Source organism: Ambystoma mexicanum, chromosome 9 (genome assembly GCF_040938575.1).
Source record: "Ambystoma mexicanum isolate Mex_15411 chromosome 9, UKY_AmexF1_1, whole genome shotgun sequence".
In the NCBI taxonomy this organism is placed as follows: Eukaryota; Metazoa; Chordata; class Amphibia; order Caudata; family Ambystomatidae; genus Ambystoma; species Ambystoma mexicanum.
The window spans coordinates 1,548,545,840-1,548,573,753 of NC_090931.1; the positions used below are offsets into that span (position 1 = coordinate 1,548,545,840).

General features: G+C 45.5%; 1 protein-coding gene across 3 annotated transcripts in view; it reads left to right on the forward strand.

The window, feature by feature from the left end:
- LOC138489495 (zinc finger protein 154-like) overlaps positions 1–27,914 on the forward strand; it is a 355,077-nt gene that overhangs the window by 55,505 nt on the left and 271,658 nt on the right. For 2 of the 3 annotated variants that reach the window (XM_069617237.1, XM_069617238.1), the window contains exon 4: positions 14,416–14,544. The exons of the other annotated variant lie outside the window; for it this stretch is intronic. In XM_069617237.1, coding sequence (XP_069473338.1) covers positions 14,416–14,544 — 129 coding nt within the window. The remainder of the gene's footprint in view (positions 1–14,415; positions 14,545–27,914) is intronic. 3 annotated transcript variants of the gene reach the window in all.

Consider the following 27,914-nt stretch of genomic DNA (forward strand, 5'->3'; position numbering starts at 1 on the left):
TGGCTGATAAAACAGGCAGAGCGATGGATCACTGGAAAGGGCGTGGATAAGGTATAGTAATCCAGCCTAGGACAAATTAAAGTATCATGAATAACTGCTCCAACCTGAGTATGATGAATTAGATAATGACAGGAATGATCACACTGACCTGTATCTCTGGGTAGAATAATCCAGAAGTCTCTTGATGGATTTGAAATGAAGAACAAAACGACAGGGAAGGGAAAATTAGTAAGGGAGACTTATCCCGAACGGAACGAGGCTCACGCTAGATACGGGTTGAATTCTCCACAGGATAGCGTCCAAAGTTCAGTTCAAAGTCACTTCCAATAATCCTTGAAAGGCTTCCTTCCCACTTTAGGGATCAATCCTTCTGTTAATTCCACAGATGCAGGAGTTAGAAAAAAATAGCTTTTGAAGACAACGTGCGCGTGTGGATTTACACGCGGGCAGGATTAACGCAGCCTTGGCCCGCCGCACTTGAAGACAAAGAGCGCGTGTGGATTCTACACGCGGGCAGGATTCACGCAGCCTTGGCCAGCCGCGTGTGAAGACAAAGAGCGCGTGTGGATTCTACACGCGGGCAGGATTCTCGCAGCCTTGGCCAGCCGCGTGTGAAGACAAAGAGCGCGTGTGGATTCTACACGCGGGCAGGATTCACGCAGCCTTGGCCAGCCGCGTGTGAAGACAAAGAGCGCGTGTGGATTTTACACGTGGGCAGGATTCACGCAGCCTTGGCCAGCCACGTGTGAAGACAAGGAGCGTGTGTGGATTTTACACGCGGGCAGGATTCACGCAGCCTTGGCTAGCCGCACTTGAAGACGAAGAGCGCGTGTGGGTGGATTTTACACGCGGGCAGGTTTCACGCAGCCTTGGCTAGCCGCACTTGAAGACAAAGAGCGCGTGTGGATTTTACACGCGGGCAGGTTTTACGCAGCCTTAGCCAGGCGCGCTGGGAGACAGAGAACGCGTGTGAATTAACACGCGAAGGGATAGCTCCAGGAATCAGCGTGTGGCGGAACACACACTATCGAAGGCCCAAAAGTAGCTGTAGGATTATGCCCGGATGTAGATCAGAGGTTCAGCTACACAATGCCAATAGAGACGATCAGAAGCAGCGAGTGAAGTTTCTACGCTGCTTAAATACGTAATACCGTAGTTCACGTGACGAAGCAAAAGTCACGTGAAGTTAGTGACGTGAATAGTGTAAACGTCGTTTTCCCGGTAACGTATCGAATAGCCTCCATTTGGAGTAGAACGGTCTAGCTGTCCTACGAGCGTAGCGTCCAGCATGCATGACACTGAGAAGGACCCTCTCAATATCTGGCCCCTCATCTTGCAGGGTTTGTAGATTAGACCCTCACAGCAGATAATGTCTTCCTCTCTCTTCTGACACTGTTGCTATAGAGCCTCCCCTTTGGTGATTTCCCCCTCCTTATCCTCCCCATCATGCGCATGGCCTCACAGTGTTTCTAACGTCACTGAGAAGGACCCTCTCAATATCTGGCCCCTCATCTTGCAGGGCTTGTAGATTAGACCCTCACAGCAGATCATTTCTTCCTCTCTCTCCTGACACTCTTACTATAGAGCCTCCACTTTGGTGGTTTCCCCCTCCTTATCCTCAGCATCATGTCAGTGGTGACTTCCCCCTCCTTATCCTCAGCATCATGTCAGTGGTCCTTTCCCCCCTCCTTATCCTGAGCATCATGTCAGTGGTCCTTTCCCCCTCCTTATCCTCAGCATCATGTCAGTGGTCCTTTCCCCCTCCTTAACCTCAGCATCATGTCAGTGGTCCTTTCCCCCTCCTTATCCTCAGCATCATGTCAGTGGTGACTTCCCCCTCCTTATCCTCAGCATCATGTCAGTGGTCCTTTCCCCCTCCTTATCCTCAGCATCATGTCAGTGGTCCTTTCCCCCTCCTTATCCTCAGCATCATGTCAGTGGTGACTTCCCCTCCTTATCCTCAGCATCATGTCAGTGGTGATTTCCCCCTCCTTATTATCAGCATCACGTCAGTGGTCATTTCCCCCTCCTTATCCTCTCAGCATCATGTCAGTGGTCCTTTCCCCCTCCTGATCCTCTCAGCATTAGTGGTCCTTTCCCCCTCCTTATCCTCTCAGCATCATGTCAGTCGTCCTTTCCCCCTCCTTATCCTCAGCATCATGTCAGTGGTGATTTCCCCCTCCTTATCCTCAGCATCATGTCATTCGTGATTTCCCCCTCTTTATCCTCAGCATCATGTCAGTGGTCCTTTCCCCCTCCTCATCTTCCCCATCATGTGCATGGCCTCACAGTGTTTCTAACGTCACTGAGAAGGACCCTCTCAATATCTGGCCCCTCATCTTGCAGGGCTTGTAGATTAGACCCTCACAGCAGATCATTTCTTCCTCTCTCTCTCCTGACACTGTCACTATAGAGCCTCCCCTTTGGTGGTTCACCAGAAGCCCTGCAGAGATTCCTACAATACTTCCCTGTGAGGAGAATAGGGGTGTTGAGCCGATACTGGTGTCTGAAACGTTCTACTGTATCCAGCCTGTGTCAGAGGTCAGTCGAAGGTCAGTGTGTCTTGAGTGGCAAGTCTGCCGCTATGATCGAGGAGGGGCAGGGAGCATAGGGGTGCAATAAGGGAGTGGGAAGGATGGGTGAAAGATTGATATGATGTAGTTTATAACTTTCTTATAATATGGATTAATGGTATTGAGAGCAAAAGGAAGACACTAAAGGCTAAAATAAATAGAGTGACGCTGGCAAAAAAGATAGATAAGGAAAAGGAAGGATGGAGTGAGAGAGGACAGAGGGTACTAGCCTGTCTTATGACCTGGCAGCTTCCGAACCCTTTATCTTTTCCCAAGACCCCAAAACCATTGGTTTAGGCTGGCTTTTTCTTCACTGCTGCACAAACACTCCTCTGTTTAAATAATTGATTACTGTTTTCCACCCTTTCTTTTTTCTTTTTATTATATATTTAAAAAAGAAAAATGTGTATTATTGTATATGGTTAACATTAACCTTTTACAAACAGTTCACATTATTTCCAAACTTTACATAAATAAACCAAAACATACATCATTTGAAACCTAGTAAAATCATGAATAAAATCAACTTTGAATGATACAGCCTTTCCAAACTCAAACAGTAAAAATCATAGCCATAACACTGCACACCCTCTTAACAGTGGGAACAGAACATAACATTTACATTAGTCTTAAGCAGGGCTCTTAGCCATTTCTCAATAATGGGCCCAACTATACTAGAATAAGATTGATTGGTTATGTATACAGGCCCCTAATCCACAGACTAGAGCTCAATTTTACAGGTCTCCAACATTTGTATCACTGCAATTGTCATTTCTTGCGATTGCCCACCAATCAATCTTTCCCACAATGAGTCTTGCATATGGTATAATGCAGGGTGTGTGAATTTGCTAAGGAAATATTGCCTAGCCAATGTTGTGCCTTCGCAAACCAATAATAAAAGTTTAATTTATTGCAATTCTGGGTTTTCGCAGATCTGACACAACTTTAATGCCAGATCACCCATTCCTCTTTTTGCTAAGACTTCTCCTGTATGGGTGACATTCAACCTTAATCTTAAAAATGTGTTCCTGATTCTCCAATCAGGAAACTTTAACGGATACTTGCTCAAGAAGCCCAATTTGCGATCTACAACCTGTAGGGGATTTGGATTGGAACTTGATCTTATTTTCCCAATGGTATGAATCCAATCCCTTTCATCCCATTTCTTTTTGGCCTTCATCTGGTCTTCTGTTAGTAATTTACTTTCTATATCGGCATTCAACAATAGCTTTTCCCCCAGGAGATTTAGATTACTGAGTAATGGTGATTTGACTATTTCCATGTGGGCTTTTATAACTGAGTACAATGAATCTTCCTGTGCAGTGATGATCCGTTGCCGGCGTGATATCAATTTCCACCCTGCCTGGGAATTAAGGGACCTGAGGCCCAATTCAAACCTGAGATTGTCCATTGACAGGCTCGATGGCAGCCCCAGTACACGTTTCCATAGGAGACCTTCCCATTTTTGCCACTGGGCGCTCCACAGCTGAGGTTTTGCATCCAAACCGTAGAGTAGTATGGGAACAACTTTTGCTTGGTAGAATTTTATTACCGGGATGATGGAAAATCTTCCATATCTCCCGAGTATTTTCTTCATCTGGCCCGCCAGGGGTTTTAATTTCATGGAGATCTCATACTCCACTTTATATAATGTCGGGGTAGCATATATTTTGTAGCCGATGTATACCAGTTCTTCTACTCTCGTTATTCTTTCTCCTCCCATTGACCATTGCTGAAATACAACCTGTTTATTTTTCTGCATGAAGACCAATATTTTCGATTTTGTTGGGTTTAGTGAGAGCCCATTTTTACATGCATATTGGTGAAGACCATTCAGCAGTCGTTGCAAACCTATTGCCGTTCGGTCCAGGACTACCACGTCGTCTGCATAGGCAAGCCAGTGGAGTTTTACCCCATTCAGTACTGGACTTGCCAATGCATAGGACGCCAAGAAGTCCCCCATGTCAGCTGTGTAAAGATTACAAAAAATGGTGCGCCCATGCATCCCTGCCTAACCCCCCAATTCATCTTCATGGGATCCGACAGATGGCCTCCTCATCCAACCGTATTCTGATGTCATTCTCTCTGTGGAATTCTATTAGCATGCCCAACATTCCTTCTGGTATTCCCTTTGCCCTCAATGTCTGCCAAAGCCTTCTCCTGTCCACTTGATCGAAGGCTTTGAAGAAGTCCACCCAAGCCCCATACTGTTGTTCTTCACCACTCTTCTGTGTTTTATCACTTAGCAAATTTAACATTATGCCATTTGCCTCTGCATTGTCCACAAGGCCTTCTGGGGCCTGGGGCCTAAATACCTTCAACTCTCTCTTCCTAAATATCTTCCTTCCCGAGCCCTTCGCTCATCCATCTCCAACTCCCTCAGGGTCAGCCGCTTCTCAAAGCAACAAGCTGGGGGTAGATCTCTCGCCGTGGCAGTGGCCTCCCTCTGGAACAGCCTTCTTGCCTCCCTGAAACTTGAGGAGAACCATCTCCGGTTCCAGAAGCACCTCAAAACCTTCCTCTTTGCTTCTGCTTTCTCTCTCCCTCTCCCCTGCTAAATTCTCGACTGAATCTGCACCGAATCTGCAACTGGGCCACTCTCACCAACCTCGGTCCTGGGCCCAGCCACTCTCCTCTTGCACTGCCTCCCTGGCAACCCCTGCACTGAGGGACTGTTTCTGTATCCCTACAGCCCCCCCTTTCCCAGCACTTGTCTGCACTTACCTTGCACTTGCCACCAGCTGGCCCTATTTATTTACTTTATTCTACTTACTTGTACTGCACTCCCCCCCCCCCCCTTCCCCTTGCACCTTTCCCTTCCCCCTACCCCTGCACTTGCGCGGTCTGAATGACACCTGGCCTAGTAGGATCGTTGTCTGTCCTCCCCTTGTTCCCCCCTCCCTGCCTCGTCGCGCCTCGAAACACTGGTGCATAGGCGCGTTACAAATGCCATATCATATCATATCATATATCATATCATTTAGAGCAGTGGAAAGACCCCTCCTGAAACCTGTCTGGCATCTTGATGAGATCTTTACTTCTCTTTCCCAGGTCTCCAATTCTCCCACCAGTATTTTCATGAATATCTCACTGTCACTGTCCTGGAGGGCGATAGGGTGGTAGTTTGATGCCACCGTCCTATCTCCCCCCTTGAACAAAGGGATTATGGTTGCAGAACCCCAGGAAGGGGTCAGTTGCTTCTTGACCAGAATGTCCCTGAAAAGCCAATTGAGCAGTTTTGCCCATAAACCCGCACTATTCTTCATTACCTGGTAAGTGAGGCCATTTGGGCCCGCCGCTTTTGACGAGGATCCTTTCATAATCAGTTCTTCAATGTAGGTTGTCAAATGCCAATTAGCTTGTGTGTCACATTCACATATGGTTTTTTGGTGCTTTCCAAAAACCAATTTTAAATGGCTGATCAAAACTTCTTCGTTAACCATATTGCATTGCTGGTTAGCCGATTTTCCCTCCAATTTATGGATGACGGACCAGAATTCATTCAAATTCCTTTTTCCTAGTAATTCTAACATATATTCCCCGCCTTTTAGCATGGAGCATAGTTTTTGGTCAGGAGTCTTTTCTCTTTTAAAGCCGCTCTCTATTTCCCTTGTTAGTTTCTTTTATCAACCGTAGGTTTCTATTTTGCTCTTTTTTCTTTAGCATAGTCTCTTCATCAAAAGCATGTCTATGCATTTGTTTAGGACCATCTCCATTATCTTTCGGCAGGCAAATTGACCAGATAAACTTTGCAAATACTGTAGGGGAACAGTTCTCGTATTGAAGAGACTCAGGCAGGGCTGATAGTTTTTCATTTAATTTCGGCCTTATATTTATGGATACACACTCTACCCTTCCTACACTCCAATCTTTGTTTGTCTCTCGCCTGTGTTTCCAGTAATAGTTCTGGAAATGAGAGCTCTAACCTTAAATGATCGCTTCCACCCCCTCCCGGATAACCAGCAATGCCTTCTGTTCAAACAAAGCTCTTGATAGAAATAAGTAATCCAGCGTTGATTCCGAGGTGTCCTGGATTCTCGTCGGTTTTGCTGGCATTTTCCCTGGAAGGTTACCATTTGGCATTTTCAGGTCCAACGCGCTTAGAAATTCCACCCATGAATGACCATTCTCTGTCACCCTGCGCCCTGTTTGTTTTGTTTGCTCTTTTGACAGATACAGGCATTGGGAGTTCAAATCCCCTCCCAGTATTATTTCAGCACCTGCAAATCATGTTTTCAGCTTTCCCAGAGACTGTGCTAGGTTATCCAAAAAAACACTCAACCCCGTACACGCAGGATTCCAGTATATATTACAAAATATCACATCCAGGTCCTGTTGCTTTTTCTTCAGTGTTGCTTTACATAATTGCAGCCCTGCGTGTTACACTCGATTGGGCATATGTCCTTGAATTTAGAACATTTAAAGGCCGTAAGCATGCCCCCACTGGGACAGGCTATTGCTTTTTGGGAAGCTGCTTGTGCCTCTATAAAGAACCCCTCTACTGCAACATGATTTATCATCCATGTTTCCTGCAACATTATAACATCTCCCTCCCCAAAAAGATAGTTTTTCATGGACCTGGATGAGAAATTATTAGGACCCCGCGTGTTCCAACAAAACATTTTCAAACCTTCATTCTCAAAGAGGTTTTTGGCCTAGCCCAAGTTTCTGCAAAACCTCTGTGAGAATACTCGGGGAGCAAAGACAAAGCATTTTCATTGGGTGTCACACTTGGAGTTGCCATTGAACTCACGGCCAACTGTGGGCCCGCCATGATGGATTTTTTACTCCCTTGGCCTGGAATTTGAGACCAGTAGATCAAATTTCTTTAAGTCCACCTTTGCACCTTCAATGGCCAAGTACACCTCTCTTGAAGCACATCCAACCTCTGCCACCAAAGGATGTGCTAAATCCGGAAATTTCACTGACTCGATGTCATGAGTATTGACAAGATACAGACTCAGCACCTTTTTCAACACTTATAGGATCACACCTCTGTTTAAAGATTTTATCAGATTTTTGTTTGCAGTTAATGACAGCCAAACGATTGGCATGGCAAATGGTGATGGCACTTTTACTTCTCTTTCCACTTGTTCTTTTGAATTCTCTACATGGTCCATTTTTACTGGATCTGCTATTGATGACTCTATCACTTGTTTTGATTTTCCTGCTCCATTCCCAATCTCACCAATCAACCTGTGTTTTCCCTCCCCCATCTTTATTTCTTCCCAGTATTCAATTTTTTTTGTTCTGCTTTAGTCTTTTTCATGAATATCGGGGCAATCTTTAAAGTAGTCTTCACTCCCCAACAGACTCAACATTTGGAAGCTTTTTTTAATGCTCCTGCCTTTTGCTTCACTCTTAGGAATATCAGTGCAATTGATAGACCCTCCTTTAACTTTACTAGTTCCTTGGTTATCATTGAGCCAGCCTTCTCGCTTTCCGTTTGGCAGCCTGTTGATGTCATTGATGAGCTCTTATCTCCTTTCGAGTTACCAAGTTAGCCTTGGCAGGTTTTCTTTTTTTCGCCATGGTTTTTTTGTTTCTTAGTCGCATCTGTAGTCCCCCAGGAGCCCTCCTCGGGATCTAGTTTGATTACCTCCTGTTCTACCCCTGTTTGCATTGTCGAGGTAGTCCTCATTTTCTTCAGGAAGGTATTTGTTTCCGAATTGTTATATTTCCTTCTCTTTTGGTTTTTCGTTTTTTTCCCCCTTATCTTTTGGATTATGTTGACTTTCAATCTTCTTTGTCTCCTGGCTTCTCTCTTCCTTTCTCTCTTCCCTCCTAATGTGGCAGCTTGAGCATGATCTTTGTCTCCTGGCTTCTCTCTTCCTTTCTCTCTTCCCTCCTAATGTGGCAGCTTGAGCATGATCTTTGTCTCCTGGCTTCTCTCTTCCTTTCTCTCTTCCCTCCTAATGTGGCAGCTTGAGCATGATCTTTGTCTCCTGGCTTCTCTCTTCCTTTCTCTCTTCCCTCTTAATGTGGCAGCTTGAGCATGATCTTTGTCTCCTGGCTTCTCACTTCCTTTCTCTCTTCCCTCCTAATGTGGCAGCTTGAGCATGATCTTTGTCTCCTGGCTTCTCTCTTCCTTTCTCTCTTCCCTCCTAATGTGGCAGCTTGAGCATGATCTTTGTCTCCTGGCTTCTCTCTTCCTTTCTCTCTTCCCTCCTAATGTGGCAGCTTGAGCATGATCTTTGTCTCCTGGCTTCTCGCTTCCTTTCTCTCTTCCCTCCTAATGTGGCAGCTTGAGCATGATCTTTGTCTCCTGGCTTCTCTCTTCCTTTCTCTCTTCCCTCCTAATGTGGCAGCTTGAGCATGATCTTTGTCTCCTGGCTTCTCTCTTCCTTTCTCTCTTCCCTCCTAATGTGGCAGATTGAGCATGATCTTTGTCTCCTGGCTTCTCTCTTCCTTTCTCTCTTCCCTCCTAATGTGGCAGCTTGAGCATGATCTTTGTCTCCTGGCTTCTCTCTTCCTTTCTCTCTTCCCTCCTAATGGGGCAGCTTGAGCATGATCTTTGTCTCCTGGCTTCTCTCTTCCTTTCTCTCTTCCCTCCTAATGTGGCAGCTTGAGCATGATCTTTGTCTCCTGGCTTCTCTCTTCCTTTCTCTCTTCCCTCCTAATGTGGCAGCTTGAGCATGATCTTTGTCTCCTGGCTTCTCCCTTCCTTTCTCTCTTCCCTCCTAATGTGGCAGCTTGAGCATGATCTTTGTCTCCTGGCTTCTCTCTTCCTTTCTCTCTTCCCTCCTAATGTGGCAGCTTGAGCATGATCTTTGTCTCCTGGCTTCTCTCTTCCTTTCTCTCTTCCCTCCTAATGTGGCAGCTTGAGCATGATCTTTGTCTCCTGGCTTCTCTCTTCCTTTCTCTCTTCCCTCCTAATGTGGCAGCTTGAGCATGATCTTTGTCTCCTGGCTTCTCTCTTCCTTTCTCTCTTCCCTCCTAATGTGGAAGCTTGAGCATGATCTTTGTCTCCTGGCTTCTCTCTTCCTTTCTCTCTTCCCTCCTAATGTGGCAGCTTGAGCATGATCTTTGTCTCCTGGCTTCTCTCTTCCTTTCTCTCTTCCCTCCTAATGTGGCAGCTTGAGCATGATCTTTGTCTCCTGGCTTCTCTCTTCCTTTCTCTCTTCCCTCCTAATGTGGCAGCTTGAGCATGATCTTTGTCTCCTGGCTTCTCTCTTCCTTTCTCTCTTCCCTCCTAATGTGGCAGCTTGAGCATGATCTTTGTCTCCTGGCTTCTCTCTTCCTTTCTCTCTTCCCTCCTAATGTGGCAGCTTGAGCATGATCTTTGTCTCCTGGCTTCTCTCTTCCTTTCTCTCTTCCCTCCTAATGTGGCAGATTGAGCATGATCTTTGTCTCCTGGCTTCTCTCTTCCTTTCTCTCTTCCCTCCTAATGTGGCAGCTTGAGCATGATCTTTGTCTCCTGGCTTCTCTCTTCCTTTCTCTCTTCCCTCCTAATGGGGCAGCTTGAGCATGATCTTTGTCTCCTGGCTTCTCTCTTCCTTTCTCTCTTCCCTCCTAATGTGGCAGCTTGAGCATGATCTTTGTCTCCTGGCTTCTCTCTTCCTTTCTCTCTTCCCTCCTAATGTGGCAGCTTGAGCATGATCTTTGTCTCCTGGCTTCTCCCTTCCTTTCTCTCTTCCCTCCTAATGTGGCAGCTTGAGCATGATCTTTGTCTCCTGGCTTCTCTCTTCCTTTCTCTCTTCCCTCCTAATGTGGCAGCTTGAGCATGATCTTTGTCTCCTGGCTTCTCTCTTCCTTTCTCTCTTCCCTCCTAATGTGGCAGCTTGAGCATGATCTTTGTCTCCTGGCTTCTCTCTTCCTTTCTCTCTTCCCTCCTAATGTGGCAGATTGAGCATGATCTTTGTCTCCTGGCTTCTCTCTTCCTTTCTCTCTTCCCTCCTAATGTGGCAGCTTGAGCATGATCTTTGTCTCCTGGCTTCTCTCTTCCTTTCTCTCTTCCCTCCTAATGTGGCAGCTTGAGCATGATCTTTGTCTCCTGGCTTCTCTCTTCCTTTCTCTCTTCCCTCCTAATGTGGCAGCTTGAGCATGATCTTTGTCTCCTGGCTTCTCTCTTCCTTTCTCTCTTCCCTCCTAATGTGGCAGATTGAGCATGATCTTCATCCACACCATTCATGAGGGTCTGACTTTGATTTATTGCATTTACTATTGGCGGAGATGGTGGCCCCTCTTCCTCTTGAAATCCCTCACCGACATTGACCAGTCTCCGGAACTCTTCCAGTACTGATTCTGACAATGGGGTATCGTCCATCTGAGAGTTGAGATCCTCTGGCTCTCCTTTTCCATCTATATCCGACTTTCTTTGATTCAAGATTTGCAATTGTAACAAAATGTCCTGTTTTAGCGTGAGGTCTATCTCTTCATATTTTTTCCGTGTTGCCAAAGATTGTTGTATAGCTGGCAGATCCAATCCTTGTTTAGTACACTCCACTCTCACCTCCTGTAGCCTCTGCAGAACATTTGTGTTTATCGCATTGTTACAGCCCACTATTGCCCCATCCAACCTTGCCATCTCCTTTGTCATTTCTAGGAGGGTGCCCGTTTGTAACTGCACCTCTCCCTTCAGTAGTTCAAATACTGAAACCAAGGAGCTCAGGACATAGTTCAATGCAGAGAGTGTATTTCCATTTGATTGACTTTCCCGAGTTTGTATTTTCTCTGGCTGGGGACTACTTACTTCCAAAGGCCTTTGTTGATCTTCCAAGCTTTCTTCATTTCCCAATGCTGTAGACTCATGATTCTTATCTAAACTAGAGGCATTTGGCTCTTCAGAAGTCAGTTCACTTATATTCAGACCCAAAGTTATAGGGACTGTGCTGTCTGCTGACCCACTGTCTCTTCTCAGTCTCTTACAGGTGTTCAATGTGTTATCTTTCATCCATGTCATCTCTTCATCATTTGCACTTTTCAATCTCCTTTTACCAAAGTGGTCTTCTATTTTCGTCGTTGTTACAGTAAATTCTAGACCTCTTTTCCAGTGATCCATTCCAAGAGATCTTCTTCCCTAATCTCAATGCATTCTAATGGTGTAAAAGCTGCAGCCCCCCCTTCCCCCTCTGCACTTGTGCTTCGATGTTCTGTCTATCTGCTAAGATATGAGTATTCAGCTGTACATGCTCAGCAAGCTCCCCTGGGTCATTAGGGGCTGCAACCTCTTCCAATATTATACTGTCCCATTCTGGTGCTCTCCTGTCGTCCTGGCTAGGGTTGCTCTGTAATTTCATGGTTGAATTCTATCTTTGATTACTTTTAATTAGTTGCCCCTTGAGCAAAAACTGAGCCGTCTTTTCTGTGTAGTGTTTTGAATGAACGTTGTGTTTGCTTTAAATGGGCTTTCCGGTTAGACTTTGGTAGACGTGGCCAGCACTACATGCCGAGTACCTTGGACGAAGTGGACGCCGCTTACAAGCCGTGGATTTCTCTGAGTACGCCGAGCCATCTTCCGAGCTGCCCTGCTAGTCGAGATCAAAGGATTACTATCCTGCAGTCTCTCGACCAGAGGCAGGTAAGCTAATTCATACAGCCCACGTTGCTCGTGCTCTCTGCTCGTGTTATGCCGATTTCAGACAGCGGACATTCAGAATCACCTCCTACTATTTAGTCTCGTAAGTTGTTAAGTTGTTAAGTGGGGGCTGTATAGAAATATCTATTGCGGTCCGGGTTGGACTTTACTATTGCTTTAGTTCTTTCAACCAGCATCAACTTATAAACAATTGCCCCTTACCCCAGGCAATCAAGGTTAGCTGTGGGTTTTGTTTTGTCTTGCTTACCACACTGAACAGTCACGTGGACCCGTCCTCACCGGACCACAACAGACCACTTTCACCACTTCCACACCACGCGCGTTCCGCGCTGTAAGTGTGGTTGTGTGGCTGTGAGGCTGCAGCAGGCTCATGCTTTCCTCAGTAGCCACAGAAGAAATCCTCTCCAGAAATCACCAGGGTTGACCACAACAGACCACTTTCACCACTTCCACACCGCACACGCTCCGCGCTGTAAGTGTGGTTTTGTCTCTGTGAGGCTGCAGCAGGTTCCTCCTTTCCTCAGTATCCACAGAAGAAATCCTCTCCAGAAATCACCAGGGTTGACCACAACAGACCACTTTCACCACTTCCACACCGCACACGCTCCGCGCTGTAAGTGTGGTTTTGTCTCTGTGAGGCTGCAGCAGGTTCCTCCGTCCTCAGTATCCACAGAAGAAATCCTCTCCAGAAATCACCAGGGTTGACCACAACAGACCACTTTCACCACTTCCACACCGTATTTCTATACTTTCTGTCAGGTAATACTCCTTTCCCACACGATTATGGAAAGATGTGCACTTTATTACATATTTAAGCAAAAAATAAATAATTCTGGGAAAGCAAACTGGAGAAACAAGAAGGAAAAGGGGGGCATGGTGGTAGCGAGGAAGAGACAGAATGAGGGAAGAGGAGCTGACGAGAGATGGAGGAAAATGAGGATTAATGAATGGATGCTAGCTAGTACAGAGACAGAGGAAACACCAGACAACCAGGGAGAGAGTGCTATACTCAGGGGGCTGCATTGAAACACAGCGACCAGGCCTAATTTTGGGTCTGGCCTCACAGGTCGAAATGCCAATTCCTACACAATTCATAGCTTGAAATGGACTGATATATTTTGCTGGTATGTTCCAAGAAGCCCTGTCTTTGTCTTTTGCCAGCAGAAAATTAACTGTAGATTTTTAGTTTTATCAGGAAACATTTGTGGTCCCATATAAGCCCTCACAGATCTGCTAGATGTTACCAATGCATGTTCCTGTCCCCTCCTGGCATTACCCGCCCAGAAGCAGCAATGGAACAAAGACTGGTTAGATTCAGTACACCCAAAGCCAAGCTAAATAGACCTAGAATTGCACAACATAAGCAATGGTACTTGTGTCTGGGTTTCCAAGACGGCCTCCACCCCAGTGGAGAAAGGGATGGAATGTGAAGAGTGGAGCCCCAGAAGTACGATGAAAAGACTGTTAGCCATTCCAGGGTACAAGCAGCAATCCAGCAGAACCCCGACTATACAAGAACAGCCAGCACCCCGACATTACTCAGACAAAAAATAAAAGTTCCCATATTGTAGATGGAATGAGGTACAGGGAAAATTCAGAACTGCAGTGTTCAATCCCAAAGGCATTGTGATGAAAAGTGACAGAAAATAAGTTCCAAAGAAATTCTAAACACTAATTCCACAGAGAAAAAAAGAACAGGTCCAAGTTCTGTTACATTTGCACAATCCAAAAGCCAAACGCCAATCTGAGGCTTTAAACAGGCAGACCAGAACAAAAAGTTCACTGTTGAGGGGTGGGGAGTAAAAAAACTAAAACAAAGGCGTAGGCCGAGCCCTTTATTGCAGGTAATCTCGAGGGAAAGCAACCCCCTTTTCCCCCCACAAGAGAGGATAGGAGTGGCTGAGGCACACAATCGACACAGAAAAATCAATGTCTGATGTAGGTGCATGCCTCAAGGCAACCCGGAACTCATTTAATGAGCGTTGAAAGGGACCCCAACACTTTCTGATATGATTTATGTAGCGTGCGTGCTTGATCGCTTGACGGCTTGGGCTGCTGGCAAGTATAGTTGCAGTGGTGTTCCCAGTGGGGTGAGATGGCCTCGGTACAGCCTCCATCCCCTGCAGCCTCTCAATGGAGAATGACCACCATAGGGAGTGATGTGCCATATTTGCCCGTGGTCTTGAATGCTGACCAGTCTGAACACCAGTTGTTCTTACAGACATGGGAAGTTGGGTAAAGGCCCAAATGCTTGGTATTCATGCCCTGCAAGTGGAAATCATAGATATTTACTTTATATGACAGGTGGCACGATCACCAATCCTGAAGAGTCATTCAGCATAAAGAGAGAAGAAGACCTCCACTTAATCCACCCTGCGGAGACAGAAGGGAGAGAGAGAAAGGAAGACAGTCTCATCTCGGGCGAATGCAAAGGTACAGTGTCTTTTACTACTGACATTCAAAATAAATTACAACCCCACCCTCCTCTGCTCCAGTCCGCAAAGGAGGATCGCATGACAACCTCAGAATTATACCAGGAAAGTGGTTATCATTTTAACTTATTCTGTTGTGTTATTTAATGTCAGTAGAAAATTGATAACAAAGCTCAGCTGTAGCCTTGTACTGCAAGCAATAGCTGAATTTGAAGATCGCTACTCACTGGGACATTCTGTGCTTTATTTGAGACACTCAACTCATCTATCATTCTCATTGGGACCCCAGCTCCCTCTTTTTTTCCCCTCACTCTGGCCATCCTCTATGGGCTCTCCCCCTGCTCCTTCTTCTGAAGCCAGACACCTTGGAGTCCTCTTCGACTCCTCTCTCTCCTTCCTCCCTCACACTCAGGACATTGCCAAGAAGTCCCACTTTCAACTCTTCCCTCTCAAAGAAATGCTCCCTTTTCTCACTTTCCCCCAGAAGCTCAATGTTACCCGAGCCCTGGGTTTCTCTAGGCTTCACTACTGCAATTGCCTTCTGTTCTGCAAGCCACACAGTTGGTAGACTGGTCTGGTAACACTGTCTACCTAAGAGCGAATTAACTTGTGATAAAACTGAAGTCCCTGTTAGCATGTGTGAAGTGGAGGTTCTTGAAAGGTCTGGCGTATGAGTGTGACTGCGGGAACGTTTCCTTTAAGCACCACCCAGTGAACATTTACTCTGCGTTCCCATGGATGGTTAACAGTAGTATGGTGGACCCAACACCGCCTAGCTAAACCTGCTGAATGTTACTTACAGTGTCACGCCGAGTGTAAGATTTGAGAAAGGATACCCCTGCTCTCGGCACTGGGAGGGAGGCTGCTGTATGTCTACACTTCGCAGTAGGAACAATTGGGAAAGGGAAACTGGGGAGAGAAGTCCAATCAATATTGCGACTGCGTGACATAAATCACTCAAGTATCTTATGAAAAGGGATACTGGTAACCATAAAGGATACACTTGGTAGGGCTCTTCTGGATCCTTGATGAATCACACGACTTGACAGCAGTGAAGTCAAAAATAGACCTTCCAAATGATAAAACTCTCTGACTAGTAAAACAGGCAGACAGAGGGATCACTGGAAAGGGCGTGGGAACATCATTGGAAGTCAGCCTAGGATACAATAAAGTATAATGAGAAAGTGTCCCAACTTAAATTCTCACTGATAGCACAGCAATAGCACCTAGTACAACACTAACCTGTAGACTTAGAACTGGAGGCTCCGCCAACAAGTCTCTGAAGAAATCCAGGAATTGAAACAACGACAAAAGGAGGGAAGGTTAGTAAGGGAAACTTATCCCGAACGGCACGAGGCTCACGCTAGATACCGGGTTGGTGCACCACAGGATAGCGTCCAAAGTACTGTGCACAATCACCTTCAAATAAACAGTTGTCGGCAATACTTCCTTTCCCACGTAGAACAGAAATAATGAATTGAAGTCCACCTGTTATCTAATCACAGGTGCCAGGGATTAAATCCAAAGCGAAGCATAACTTGTGTGTGGAATTGCACGTTTAAAGAGTTCAGAAAACCGTGTGCAGTTTTTACACGCGACCAATTTCCACGCAGCCAGGAAAGCCGCACGTTAAGAGTTCAGGAAACCGCGTGTGGTTTTACACGCGACAAACTTACATGCAGTAAGGACAGCCGCGCTTGAAGAGTTCAGGAAACCGAGTGTGGTTTTACACGCGACAAACTTACACGCAGCCAGGAAAGCAGCACGTGAAGATGTTGCCGATCCCCCGAGAGGAGCAGGAGTTCCCTTTCCACTGCAGGAGCAGTGGCCGTTGCAGAAGCGCCACCGGAGGGCACTGGGCTGATGCCTAGACCTCGGAAAAGAAATTGGAATTCACGATCCAGTCAGAATAAAACGGGTAAATGGTCTTTGTAATTTACCTCGTTTTACCTGCTCCATGATTTCTCTGCCCTGGATGCCCCTTCCACCTACTTGAAATCACCTTTGCAGTCATTTTCCTGTTTAATCTGCACTAACTGCAGTAATTGCCACGAGGCTACCCCTCTCCAAAATGGCCGCCGCCATCACTGCCTAAGCCACCTTTGATGGACGTCCACACCCTGCAGCAGCATCGATCTGGATTGGTTAGCAGCCATTATTTTTTGACCAATCACGAGCCGGCAAACCCACTAAGGCAACACACGAAGGCTACTGCCTGTCGGGAGCCTAGTGGCTTCACATGTTGCCGATCCCCCGAGAGGAGCAGGAGCTCCCTTTCCACTGCAGGAGCAGTGGCCGTTGCAGAAGCGCCACCGGAGGGCACTGGGCTGATGCCTAGACCTCGGAAAAGAAATTGGAATTCATGATCCAGTCAGAATAAAACGGGTAAATGGCTGCTCCATAATTTCTCTGCCACGGATGCCCCTTCCACCTACTTGAAATCACCTTTGCAGTCATTTTCCTGTTTAATCTGCACTAACTGCAGTAATTGCCACGAGGCTACCCCTCTCCAAAATGGCCGCCGCCATCACTGCCTAAGCCACCTTTGTTGGAAGTCCACACCCTGCAGCAGCATCGATCTGGATTGGTTAGCAGTCATTATTTTTTGACCAATCACGAGCCGGCAGGCTCGAGCCGGCAAACCCACTAAGGCAACACACGAAGGCAACTGCCTGTCTGGAGCTGGATGGGCTCTGGGCGTTCCTGTTAATACTTGGTAAGGACTGCCTTCTGACCCCTTTACCTCTATTTACACATCTTATAAATCGGAAGCTTTATTGACTAATGCTCTTCATTGCTACTATCTCTATATGCACCACGGCTTTCTCAGTAGCTCCCATGCTTTGCCCGAAATGCTGTCTACCACTCCTGAACTGCACCTTGTAAATGAATGACACATTGAGACCTATGTGACCTGTCAGCATCTGCTGCACCTAGACTTTCATGCCTTGCCCTGAATAACCACCTTTAGCCTTGTGCCTGTTACCAAATACTACAATTAGCCCGTGGCTTGCTTTAGCCTGTTGTTTATAAAAGCACACCGCTTTTCGGCTGTGCCACCTGCCTGCACATTGTATCCAAAACTCTACCATGTAATTTGAATTTAGGTGAACCTAATGCCATAATTGTATCCACATACCTGCAAATTGCACTTTGCTTCTTACTAAGGAGCTGGGGGTATGCAGACGGGGTATGCTTTGTATCACACTACATATATGCCTCTCTTATGCACCACTATGCTACGCGGACCACTAAGTTTACAGCAATGATGTTTGCATTCCTGTCCAACTTGCATGGCCGACCCGGCTTCTCAGTTGCTGCCCATGTATGCAACTTTAATTATGCCATTCTGTGACTAAGCATGCCTCTTAGCCATCATGACACATCAAATCTAGGTGTTGTGCTTTGAGCCATTGTGATATCCTCAAATCTAGGCGCTGTGCTTTCTTTAGCCACTGTGATACTTTCAATCCTAGGCGCTGTGCATGTTTGACATTGTGATATTTCTAAATCTAGTGCTGTGCTTTCTTAGCCACTGTGATACTCTCAATTCTAGGTATTATGCAAATCTAGGTGGTGTGCTTCATAGCCACTGTGCACTCAATTCTAGGTGCTGTGCTCTTTAGTCATTGTGATATTCTCAATTTTAGGTGCTGTGCTTTTTAGCCACTGCGATACTTCAACTCTAGGTGTTGTGCACTTTAGCTACTGTGATATGTTTAAATCTAGGTGCTGTGCTTTTAGCCATTGTGACACTCTTAATTCCAGGTGTGCTAGATCACTTTACCTACCACAGGGAACATCCTCCCTGCATGACCCTGTAAACCACTACCCACCCAACTAAGTGTTAGCTCCGCACAATGTCTAGCCTATTTAGTTTCTATTGCATCATGGCTACTGCTACACTTCCAGTTACTTGCAATCAGGTCAGCCACATAGAGACCCCACTATATGCACCTGGACCTTCATCACATATATCACCAGATATAATTACCAATACTCATGTCTACACTGACTCAAAACACCAAGCTCTGCTAGGACCATTAGCTTACACTTCCAAGCCCAGTTCCACTCACGATCGAAACAACAAACTACGTGCCAGACTTAACAAACTCCACAAAATGTGAGATGAAACATCAAAATGGTAAGGAAGGCTACGCCTCCAACTTCACCCCAGCTTCAATGTACACACAAACATCTGAATCTAAGATAAAATCCATTGCGAAAAATACTCCTAATCTCACACAACCTAAAGAGGAAACTAAGGATCACTCCTACAAAGGAGCGCTTCTCAATGCCAGGTCATTAGTTGCACATGCCCTTGATATAGCTGATCTAATCACTAAGGCTAATTTGGACTTCATTGCAATAACCGAAACCTGGCTACACCAGGCAGCAGGCCCTTCACTTATGCTAGCCATCCCTGACGGTTACACTATGTGTAGGCAAGACCGAGAGGGCTCCCGCGGAGGCGGAATTGCCATCATCTCCAAATCGAGTCTTTCGCTAAGACTAGCCCCCGCCCAAACGCTACAATCCTGTGAAGCCCTCACTGCCAAACTCCTCATAAACAATAATCAATCCCTAACCATTCACCTAATCTATAGACCTCCAGGTCCGCTTGGGACCTTCGAAGAGGATCTGCACAAGCTACTAACCCTCAATGCTAAAACCACTTCACAACTGCTGGTATTAGGGGATTTTAACCTAGGATTTAATGACCAAACAGATGCGCACGCCGTGAGTATTGCCCACGCTATTAACTCCCTAGGTTTCTCCCAAAAAGTCAACAACCCCACCCATACGAAAGGTAGAATATTAGACTGGGTCGCTGACTCAAACTGTACAGCAGTTATCTCCTCTATCTCGGCTTTATCATGGTCTGACCACTCATTAGTGTCCTTTGACCTCCTAACCTCCCAACCATCCTCTACAGTCGTCCCCATGGCACTTTCATGCCCAACAAGAAACAAAAAGAATATGACAATAGACAATGTCATACCCGCTATTCTTCCAACTTTAAATGCATTGCCTGACAATTCAGACCCCGGCACATTAGTTCATGAGTACAATAAAATCATGACTGATACTTTGGACAAAATTGCCCCACTCAAAATGCGCACAAGTAAACCCAAAGCCCATCTAAATAAATGGTTTACTCCCGAACTTAAGGCCCTACGCCTCACCAAGAGAAAATATGAATCCAACTGGAAAATATGTGCAACTGCTGAGAACAAAGCCAACCTAACATCTATTTCCCGTCAATACAAAAATGCAGTTTGTATGGCTAAGAGGAATTCATACAATGATCGTATCGCCAACTCTAAATCAAGTATGAAGGAACTCTTTTCCATACTGAAGGAACTTGAGTCACCTATTGCCATACCAGACACTTTTACTAAAGATCAGACCTGGTGCACTGACATCCAACATGCTCTAACTAATAATATTAACACCCTCCAAAATAAAATTCAACTGAAAAAAGATTTGCTCAACCTTCCTACTCTGTCACCACCTAAGGCTACCCACATGCCCCAATCTACCAAATTTTCTTTCACCAAAACCACCACACTAGAGATTGAAAAAATCATCCTTACCCTCAAACCATCTAATTGCAAAGGTGACATCTGCCCAGCACAGTTAATAAAAGACGCTGCCAGAGATTTATCACCATTTATCTCCAAACTTGTCAACGCATCCTTCTCCACAGGCATCATCCCAGCCAATTTAAAACAATCTTGGGTGCTCCCGTTGCTCAAAAAGCAAACTCTAGACCCTCTTATCCCTACTAACTACCGTCCAATCACCACAGTTCCATTTCTGTTGAAGCTCCTGGACAAAGCGGCCTACATACAGATTCAAAATTACCTTGAACTGCACAAACTACTAGGATCTAGACAATCTGGCTTCCGCCCACTACATGGAACGGAAACAGCCCTTATTGACTTAAAGGCCCAAATAGACGAACTGAGAGATCAAGGTAAGACAGCCCTCCTCCTCCTACTAGATCTCTCAGCTGCGTTTGACCTTGTGGACCACAAGGTCCTCTGTAGACATTTGGACTCTGCCGCTCACTTCTCCACCCAAGCTATCAGCTGGATAGAATCCTTTCTGAGTGAGAGAACTATGAGAGTCTTTTCCCCATCGGCAGCAGCAGACCCCATACCCATCACTTGTGGAGTCCCTCAGGGATCCTGCGTCTCCCCGACTCTTTACAATGTATTCACCAAACCTCTGTTCGATGATTTGGACAATCTCGGTATCACCTACACCAACTATGCAGATGATACACAGATTCTCTTCCCACTTTCTGGGGATCATAGCAAGGACAGGGAGTTGGTGAACAGAGTGTATCTCATCATTCAGGCATGGATGGCTACTCGCGGTCTCTGCCTGAATGATGATAAGACAGAGTTGATCATTCTGGGCACACAAGCCAATATTAACAAATTGGGCCCGGACTACTCAGCTTTCAGCATAGATGGAAATGTCATCAAAGTCTCGAGGGAAGTAAAACACTCGGTTTTTACCTCGACTCTACCCTGTCTTTCACTAAACAGGTCAACTCCCTAGCTTCCACTACTGCCTACACCTGTAAATTGATAAGAGCAGGCAAGCCCTTCCTGTCCAATACCAGTTGTCTAATCTTGGCTAGAGCCTTAATTCTATCCCGACTCGACTATTGTAATGCCCTATACAGTGGTGCCAATAAAGCCACTACCCAAAGACTCCAAACTCTACAAAATAATGCTCTTAGAGCCACATTAGGCATAAGGAAGAGGGAGCATATCTCCTCGATTAGGCGGCAACATAAATGGCTCTCCACGGATAATAAAATCCACCTAAAAATGATCTCATTGACCCATAAGGCCTTAAACAATGCTGCTCCTAGTTACTTGACGGACAAAATAAAAAGAAAAACTTCTAATAGACCCATGAAACTCGCCAACTCCAATTGCTTGGTAGTACCCAGATTTAGACTTGCCAAAATTGGTGGTGCTAGCTTCCCTGTGAGAGCTGCTAACTTGTGGAACGCCTTGCCACCCAACCTAAGAGTTGACCAACCCTTCCCTCACTTCAGAAGGAACTTCATCAAACATATTAACGCTAACAACGACTAGACACCTGAACCTTCACAAGTGTAGCCCTACTCAATGCACCCTGATGCGATAGTAACCCTTATGTTTATATCTGCTAACTCTGTATATTGTTAACTGTACATTCATGTAAATACAGCAACTGTTAATTTGTACATTCAAGTAATTTTGTAATATTGTAAATTCATTCATATAACATTGTAACATTGTAAGTCTTGCATATACTTGTTGCTGCTCCCGGTAACCTAAGGGTCTGGAGCGCATTATAGATAAATAAACAAACAAACAAGATATCAGGAACCCGCATGTCTTTATACACGCGACTGAAGTACACGCAGACAGGGCTGCCAGAACTCGCGTGTGGAGGAAAAATCCGTCCGTTGGTCTTATGGACGACTGCCGAAGGTAGCGTGTAGAAAGATACTGCAGCTTTTCTTGTTCAGATGTAACATTTTGAATGCAGCTCCAGGAGTTCGCGTGTGGAAGTAACACGCAGAAGTAAAGCCAAAGATGTAACTGAAGAGATGCGAGGACGCAGATCATAGTTTGTTACCAAACGCCATGTTGGTTCAATCAGAAGCAGCGAGCGACGTCTCCACGCTGCTTATGAACGTAATGCCGTAACACACGTGACTACCCCTAATCACGTGAATTCAATGACGTGAATAATGCAAACGTCGTTTTCCAAGCAAGATATCAAACAACCTCCATTTAGAATAGAAAGGCTCAGCAGATCTATGGGTATAACCCGTTCTGGCTGAAGACGGTGTTCCAGGTCCAGAGGTAATGTCTGCCATGCATGACAGTGCCATCCCCCCAAAGGGGCAGCCACTCCCCTTTTCAAGTGAAATTTTTGTAACAAAGTGGGAGCATGGATATTGGAAAGAGGCTCCCAGGATCTATCTTCGGACCATACCCCTTCCAGTCCACCAGATAATATGGTTGACCAGAACAATGTCTCATATCCAGTATTTCCTGTACCTCAAATTCATCTGAACCTTTCACTGAAACAGCAACAGGCCTTATAGGCAATCTAGTAGCATCGGAGCATGGCTTGATGAGTGACACGTGAAATACTGGATGCACTCGCCATCGTTGTGGCAATGCCAGACAGACAGCAGCCGGGTTAATCACGTTGAGTACCTCATATGGCCCAATGTACTTAGGCAACAGTTTCTTTTTAGCAGGTATCTGCAAGTGCTTAGTAGGCAACCATACTTTAATTCCTGGTTTGTAAACCGGTGCAGGCACTCTACGAGCATCAGCATAGATCTTATCTCGTCTTTTTGCCTGCTCCAATTGTTTTCACCTTCGCCTGTAAGGTTTTGAGATCTCTGATATTACGGCCTGCTGCAGGCGTATCCATAGACAAACCAGAATCCAAAGGAATGGATCTAGGGTGTTGCCCATGTAAAGCATAGAAAGCAGAGGTATCTATGGCACTGTGGTAGGAATTATTGTAAGCAAATTCTGCGGCCAGGAGGACAGTTACCCAGTCTGATTGGAACTGAAGACACAAACACTGCAGATATTGTTCCATAGTACTATTGACCCTCTCAGTCTGTCCGTCCGTTTGTGGGTGATAAGCACTGGACATCCTGTCATCAATAAGCAACGAGAGGTCAGTGCTCTCCAAAAACGAGACGCAAATTGTGAACCCCTGTCGGTAATTACCACTGAAGGTAGACCAAAAAACCGAAACACATGCCGGATGAATAAATCAGCCAAGACAGAAGCTGTTGGTAACCCAATACAGGGAACAAAGAGATCCAATTTCGTAAAGTAGTCCACCACAACCCATATGATATTGTAACCATTATTTCTTGGCAGTTCTACCACAAAATCCATTGATATCATATACCATGGTTTGTGAGGAACAGGTAAAGATGGTAATAAACCCACTGGTATGCCAGGAGTGTTCTTGCATTGGATGCATACTGAACATGTAGAAACATAATCAATTACATCTTGTGTAATGGAAGGCCACCAACACCATCTCTTTAGCAGCTCTAGGCTTTTCTTTTGTCCAGGATGGGCTGCCACAATGGAGTCCTTTCCCCAACTGAGAGCCTTGTTTCGAGTGGTATCTGTTGGTAGATAAAGCACCCCTTGTGTGAAAGGCAAACCGTTGTGTATGTCTAGATTGTATTCCTGAACCATTCGTGGATTTTGTTCAACCCATTCCTGTAATTCCTGTTTTAGGGAAGACTGTGCAGAACAGCTACATATCACGTGGTCTGCCAACAATGTATTTTGAACCGGAGATCCTTCCTTCACCTCCTCACCGATGCGGGATGAAGCATCCGATTTGACATGTTGTCTGGCAGGGCGATATGTAATTTGGAAATCGTATTGAGCAAAAAACACATGCCATCTAGCCTGTCGAGCTGTAAAACATTTCATAGTTTTGAACGCTTGAAGATTACGATGATCAGAGTACACCACCTGATGTTTGGGCCCAAGAAGATGATGTCGCCATTCCCGGAATGCATCCTTGATTGCAAGCAATTCCCTTTCAGTAACGTTATAGTTCTGTTCGTATGGGGTTAGCTTACAAGAAAAGAAAGCGACTGGATGCTCCTCCTTAGTTTCTGCACAAACTTGCGAAAGTACAGCTCCTGTAGCGACACTGGAAGCATCAGCTTCTACGATAAACTGACAATCAGGATCAGGATGTTATAGTACAGGTGCAGTGATAAATGCTTCTTTTAACATCTAAAATGATACTTGTGTGTTCTGGTTCCAACAGAATGGTACCTTTGAACTAGTTAAGGCTGTCAATGGGGCCACTGTTTTTGAGAATGAACGGATAAATCTGCAATAAAAATTTGCAAAACCTAAGAATGATTTTAGAGACTTGACATTATGTGGAATGGGCCAGTTCAATATAGCCTTCACTTTGGAACGGCTCAGTTGGACACCATTGTTGGTAATGTCATAACCCAGGAATTCAACTTTTTGTGTATGAAAAACACATTTCTCAGCTTTAACAAAGAGTTTGTTCTCTCTGAGTCTTTGAAGGGCAGCTGACCTATGCTTAACATGTTCTGGGAATGACGATGAATATATCAATGTGTCATCCAAATAGATCACCACAAACTGGTCCATCATGTCTCTGAAAATGTCATTCATGAAGAACTGAAATGTAGCGGGGGCGTTACAAAGGCCAAAAGGCATCACAAGATATTCAAAAAGGCTGTACCGCGTCTTAAAAGCTGTCTTCCACTCATCGCCCTCACGAATGCGAACCAGATTGTATGCTCCCCGTAAATCCAATTTAGAAAGGTACATGGAAGTACCTAGTTGATCTAACAACATATTCATCAATGGTAATGGATACTGGTTCCTTATGGTGATGTCATTAAGAGCCCTGTAATCTATGCAAGGCCTTAGATCTCCCTCTTTTTTTGGAACAAAAAATAAGGGTGAGGCAGCAGGCGATTGGGATGGCCGTATGAGCCCCATATCGAGAGCTTTATCTATGTACTCTTTCAAGACTACATATTCTTTGGGAGTTAAATAATAAACTCGACCAGTAGGGATTTTGGCCCCAGGAATCAGTTGAATCAGACAGTCATACTGTCTATGTGGAGGCAGCTGTTCTGCCTGGCCTTTGTCAAAAACATCTGCATACTCTGTATACTCGCATGGTATATGTGTACCGCTCTGATGGACAGCACTGATAATAGATGAACCTCCCTCCGTAGAGGCCAAAATATATGATTTAGTTGACACCCCCTGACTTGTAAAACAATGTTCATTACAATAAACAGATGTATACTGAATCAGTCCCGTAACCCAGTCAATAGTCGGATTATGGAGAGTCAGCCAGGCAAGACCAAGCAATAGGTTGTAATGAGGAGCCGCAATGACATCAAAAATCATCTCATCTGAATGACCATTTGGTAAAATCATTTGAATAGGTACAGTCTCTTTAGTTACCATACCCGAAGTCAATACTGACCCATCCACAGTGCTCACTGTTTCAGGTTTGTTCTTGTTTATCAGAGGTATAGAACATTTCTTAGCATATGTGATGTCAATGTAATTATTCGTGGCTCCGGAATCAACCATAGCCCTGGTAACGAATTCTTGGTCTGCAAAATGTAATTTCACCTCCACAGCTATCGGTGCGAATGCCGGAATTGTATGGGAGTCCGATGTAGCACTCGACATAGGGACTCCTGCTAATGTCGAGTTTTGGCGTTTCCCGAACGCTTGACTGGTTTCTTGTGACATGCAGCCAGTAAATGCTCAGATGAACTGCAATTCATGCATACATTGTTTTTGTCTTCGGTTCTCTCTTTCTGCATTAGATAACCGACCTCTCACGGCACCAATCTGCATTGGTTCAGGCTCATTCGAGGAAGCTGCCGGTACCTCCGGACGAACAGATGCTTGCAAGAAAGGTTTTTCTCCCCTTTACTAGCATTTCGTCGAATGTCGATTTGCAGAATTGGGTCGAGCAGTTCTGTGAACCCCGTAGGGACCCCAGGAACCGTAGACAAGGCATCTTTTAAATCTTCCGAAAGACCCTTGTAAAAAACAGCCGTTTCTTGCCCTCAGGCCATTGGGTCTCGGCTGATAATTGGTTAAATCTGGCTATATATGCCAATAAGGTTTGACTACCCTGTTGTAGACTAAGCAACTCCAAATCTGTGGCTTGAGTGGCATAACGCATATCAAAGACCTTACTCATGGCTGCCAGAAGGTCATCACAGTCGTAAAGCAAGGGGCTATATGCCTCCAACAAAGGATTAGCCCAAGCAGCAGCAATACCCCCCAAATGGGAAAGCACGAATGCTGCCTTTGTAGTTAAATCGGGAAACGAGTTAGGCCGGCAAAGGAAATGGAGTTGGCACTGATTGACAAAGGTTCTATAGGTTTTAGGATCACCAGTGAACCTTTCCGGGGAAGCCAGAGGAAACTGTGTAGGTATAACCGCTTGAAGGGTTTCCTGTTGTGGTGCCGGTGTCATGGATCCAGATGCCGTGGCCACTGGAGCCTGCGCTCCCTGAGGAAAGGCATGAATGGCGTTTTGCATAACATCCATGCGATGACGCAATGTGTCCTGTGCTGTAATCATTTCATTTGTCAAATCAGTGATTAACTGAGTCAAGACCGCTAAAGGATCCGTACCCTCCATGGCTTCTGATTCTGTCATAAATCACTCAAGTATCTTATGAAAAAGGATACAGGTAACCATAAAGGATACAATTGGTAGGGCTCTTCCGGATCCTTGATGAATCACACGGCTTGACAGTAGTGAAGTAAAAAATAGACCTTCCAAATGATAAAACTCTCTGACTAGTAAAACAGGCAGACAGAGGGATCACTGGAAAGGGCGTGGGAACATCATTGGAAGTCAGCCTAAGATATAATAAAGTATAATGAGGAAGTGTCCCAACTTAAACTCTCACTGATAGCACAGCAATAGCACCTAGTACATCACTAACCTGCTGACTTAGAACTGGAGGCTCCGCCAACAAGTCTCTGAAGAAATCCAGGAATTGAAACAACAACAAAAGGAGGGAAGGTTAGTAAGGGAAACTTATCCCGCACGGCACGAGGCTCACGCTAGATACTGGGTTGGTGCACCACAAGATAGGGACCAAAGTACTGTGCACAATCACCTTCAAATAAACAGTTGTCGGCAATACTTCCTTTCCCACGTAGAACAGAAATAATGAATTGAAGTCCACCTGTTATCTAATCACAGGTGCCAGAGATTGAATCCAAAGCGAAGCAAAACTTGCGTGTGGAATTGCACGTTTAAAGAGTTCAGAAAACCGTGTGCAGTTTTTTCACGTGACCAATTTCCACGCAGCCAGGAAAGCCGCACGTGAAGAGTTCAGGAAACCGCGGGGGGTTTTACACGTGACAAAAGTACACACCGCCAGGACAGCCGCGCTTGAAGAGTTCAGGAAATCGCATGTGGTTTTACACGCAACAAATTTACACACAGCCAGAAAAGCAGCATGTGAAGATGAACCCGCGTGTGTTTATACACGCGACTGAAGTACACACAGACAGGGCTGCCAGAACTCGCGTGTGGAGGAAAAAGCCGCCCGTTGGTCTTCTAATGGAAGACTGCCGAAGGTAGCGTGTAGAAAGATACACGTGAACAAGAAAAGCTGCCATAACTTCTTGAATGCAGCTCCAGGAGTACGCGTGTGGAAGTAACACGCAGAAGTAAAGCCAAAGATGTAACTGAAGAGATGCGTGGACGCAGATCAAGGTTTCAGTTACCAAACGCCATGTTGGTTCAGTCAGA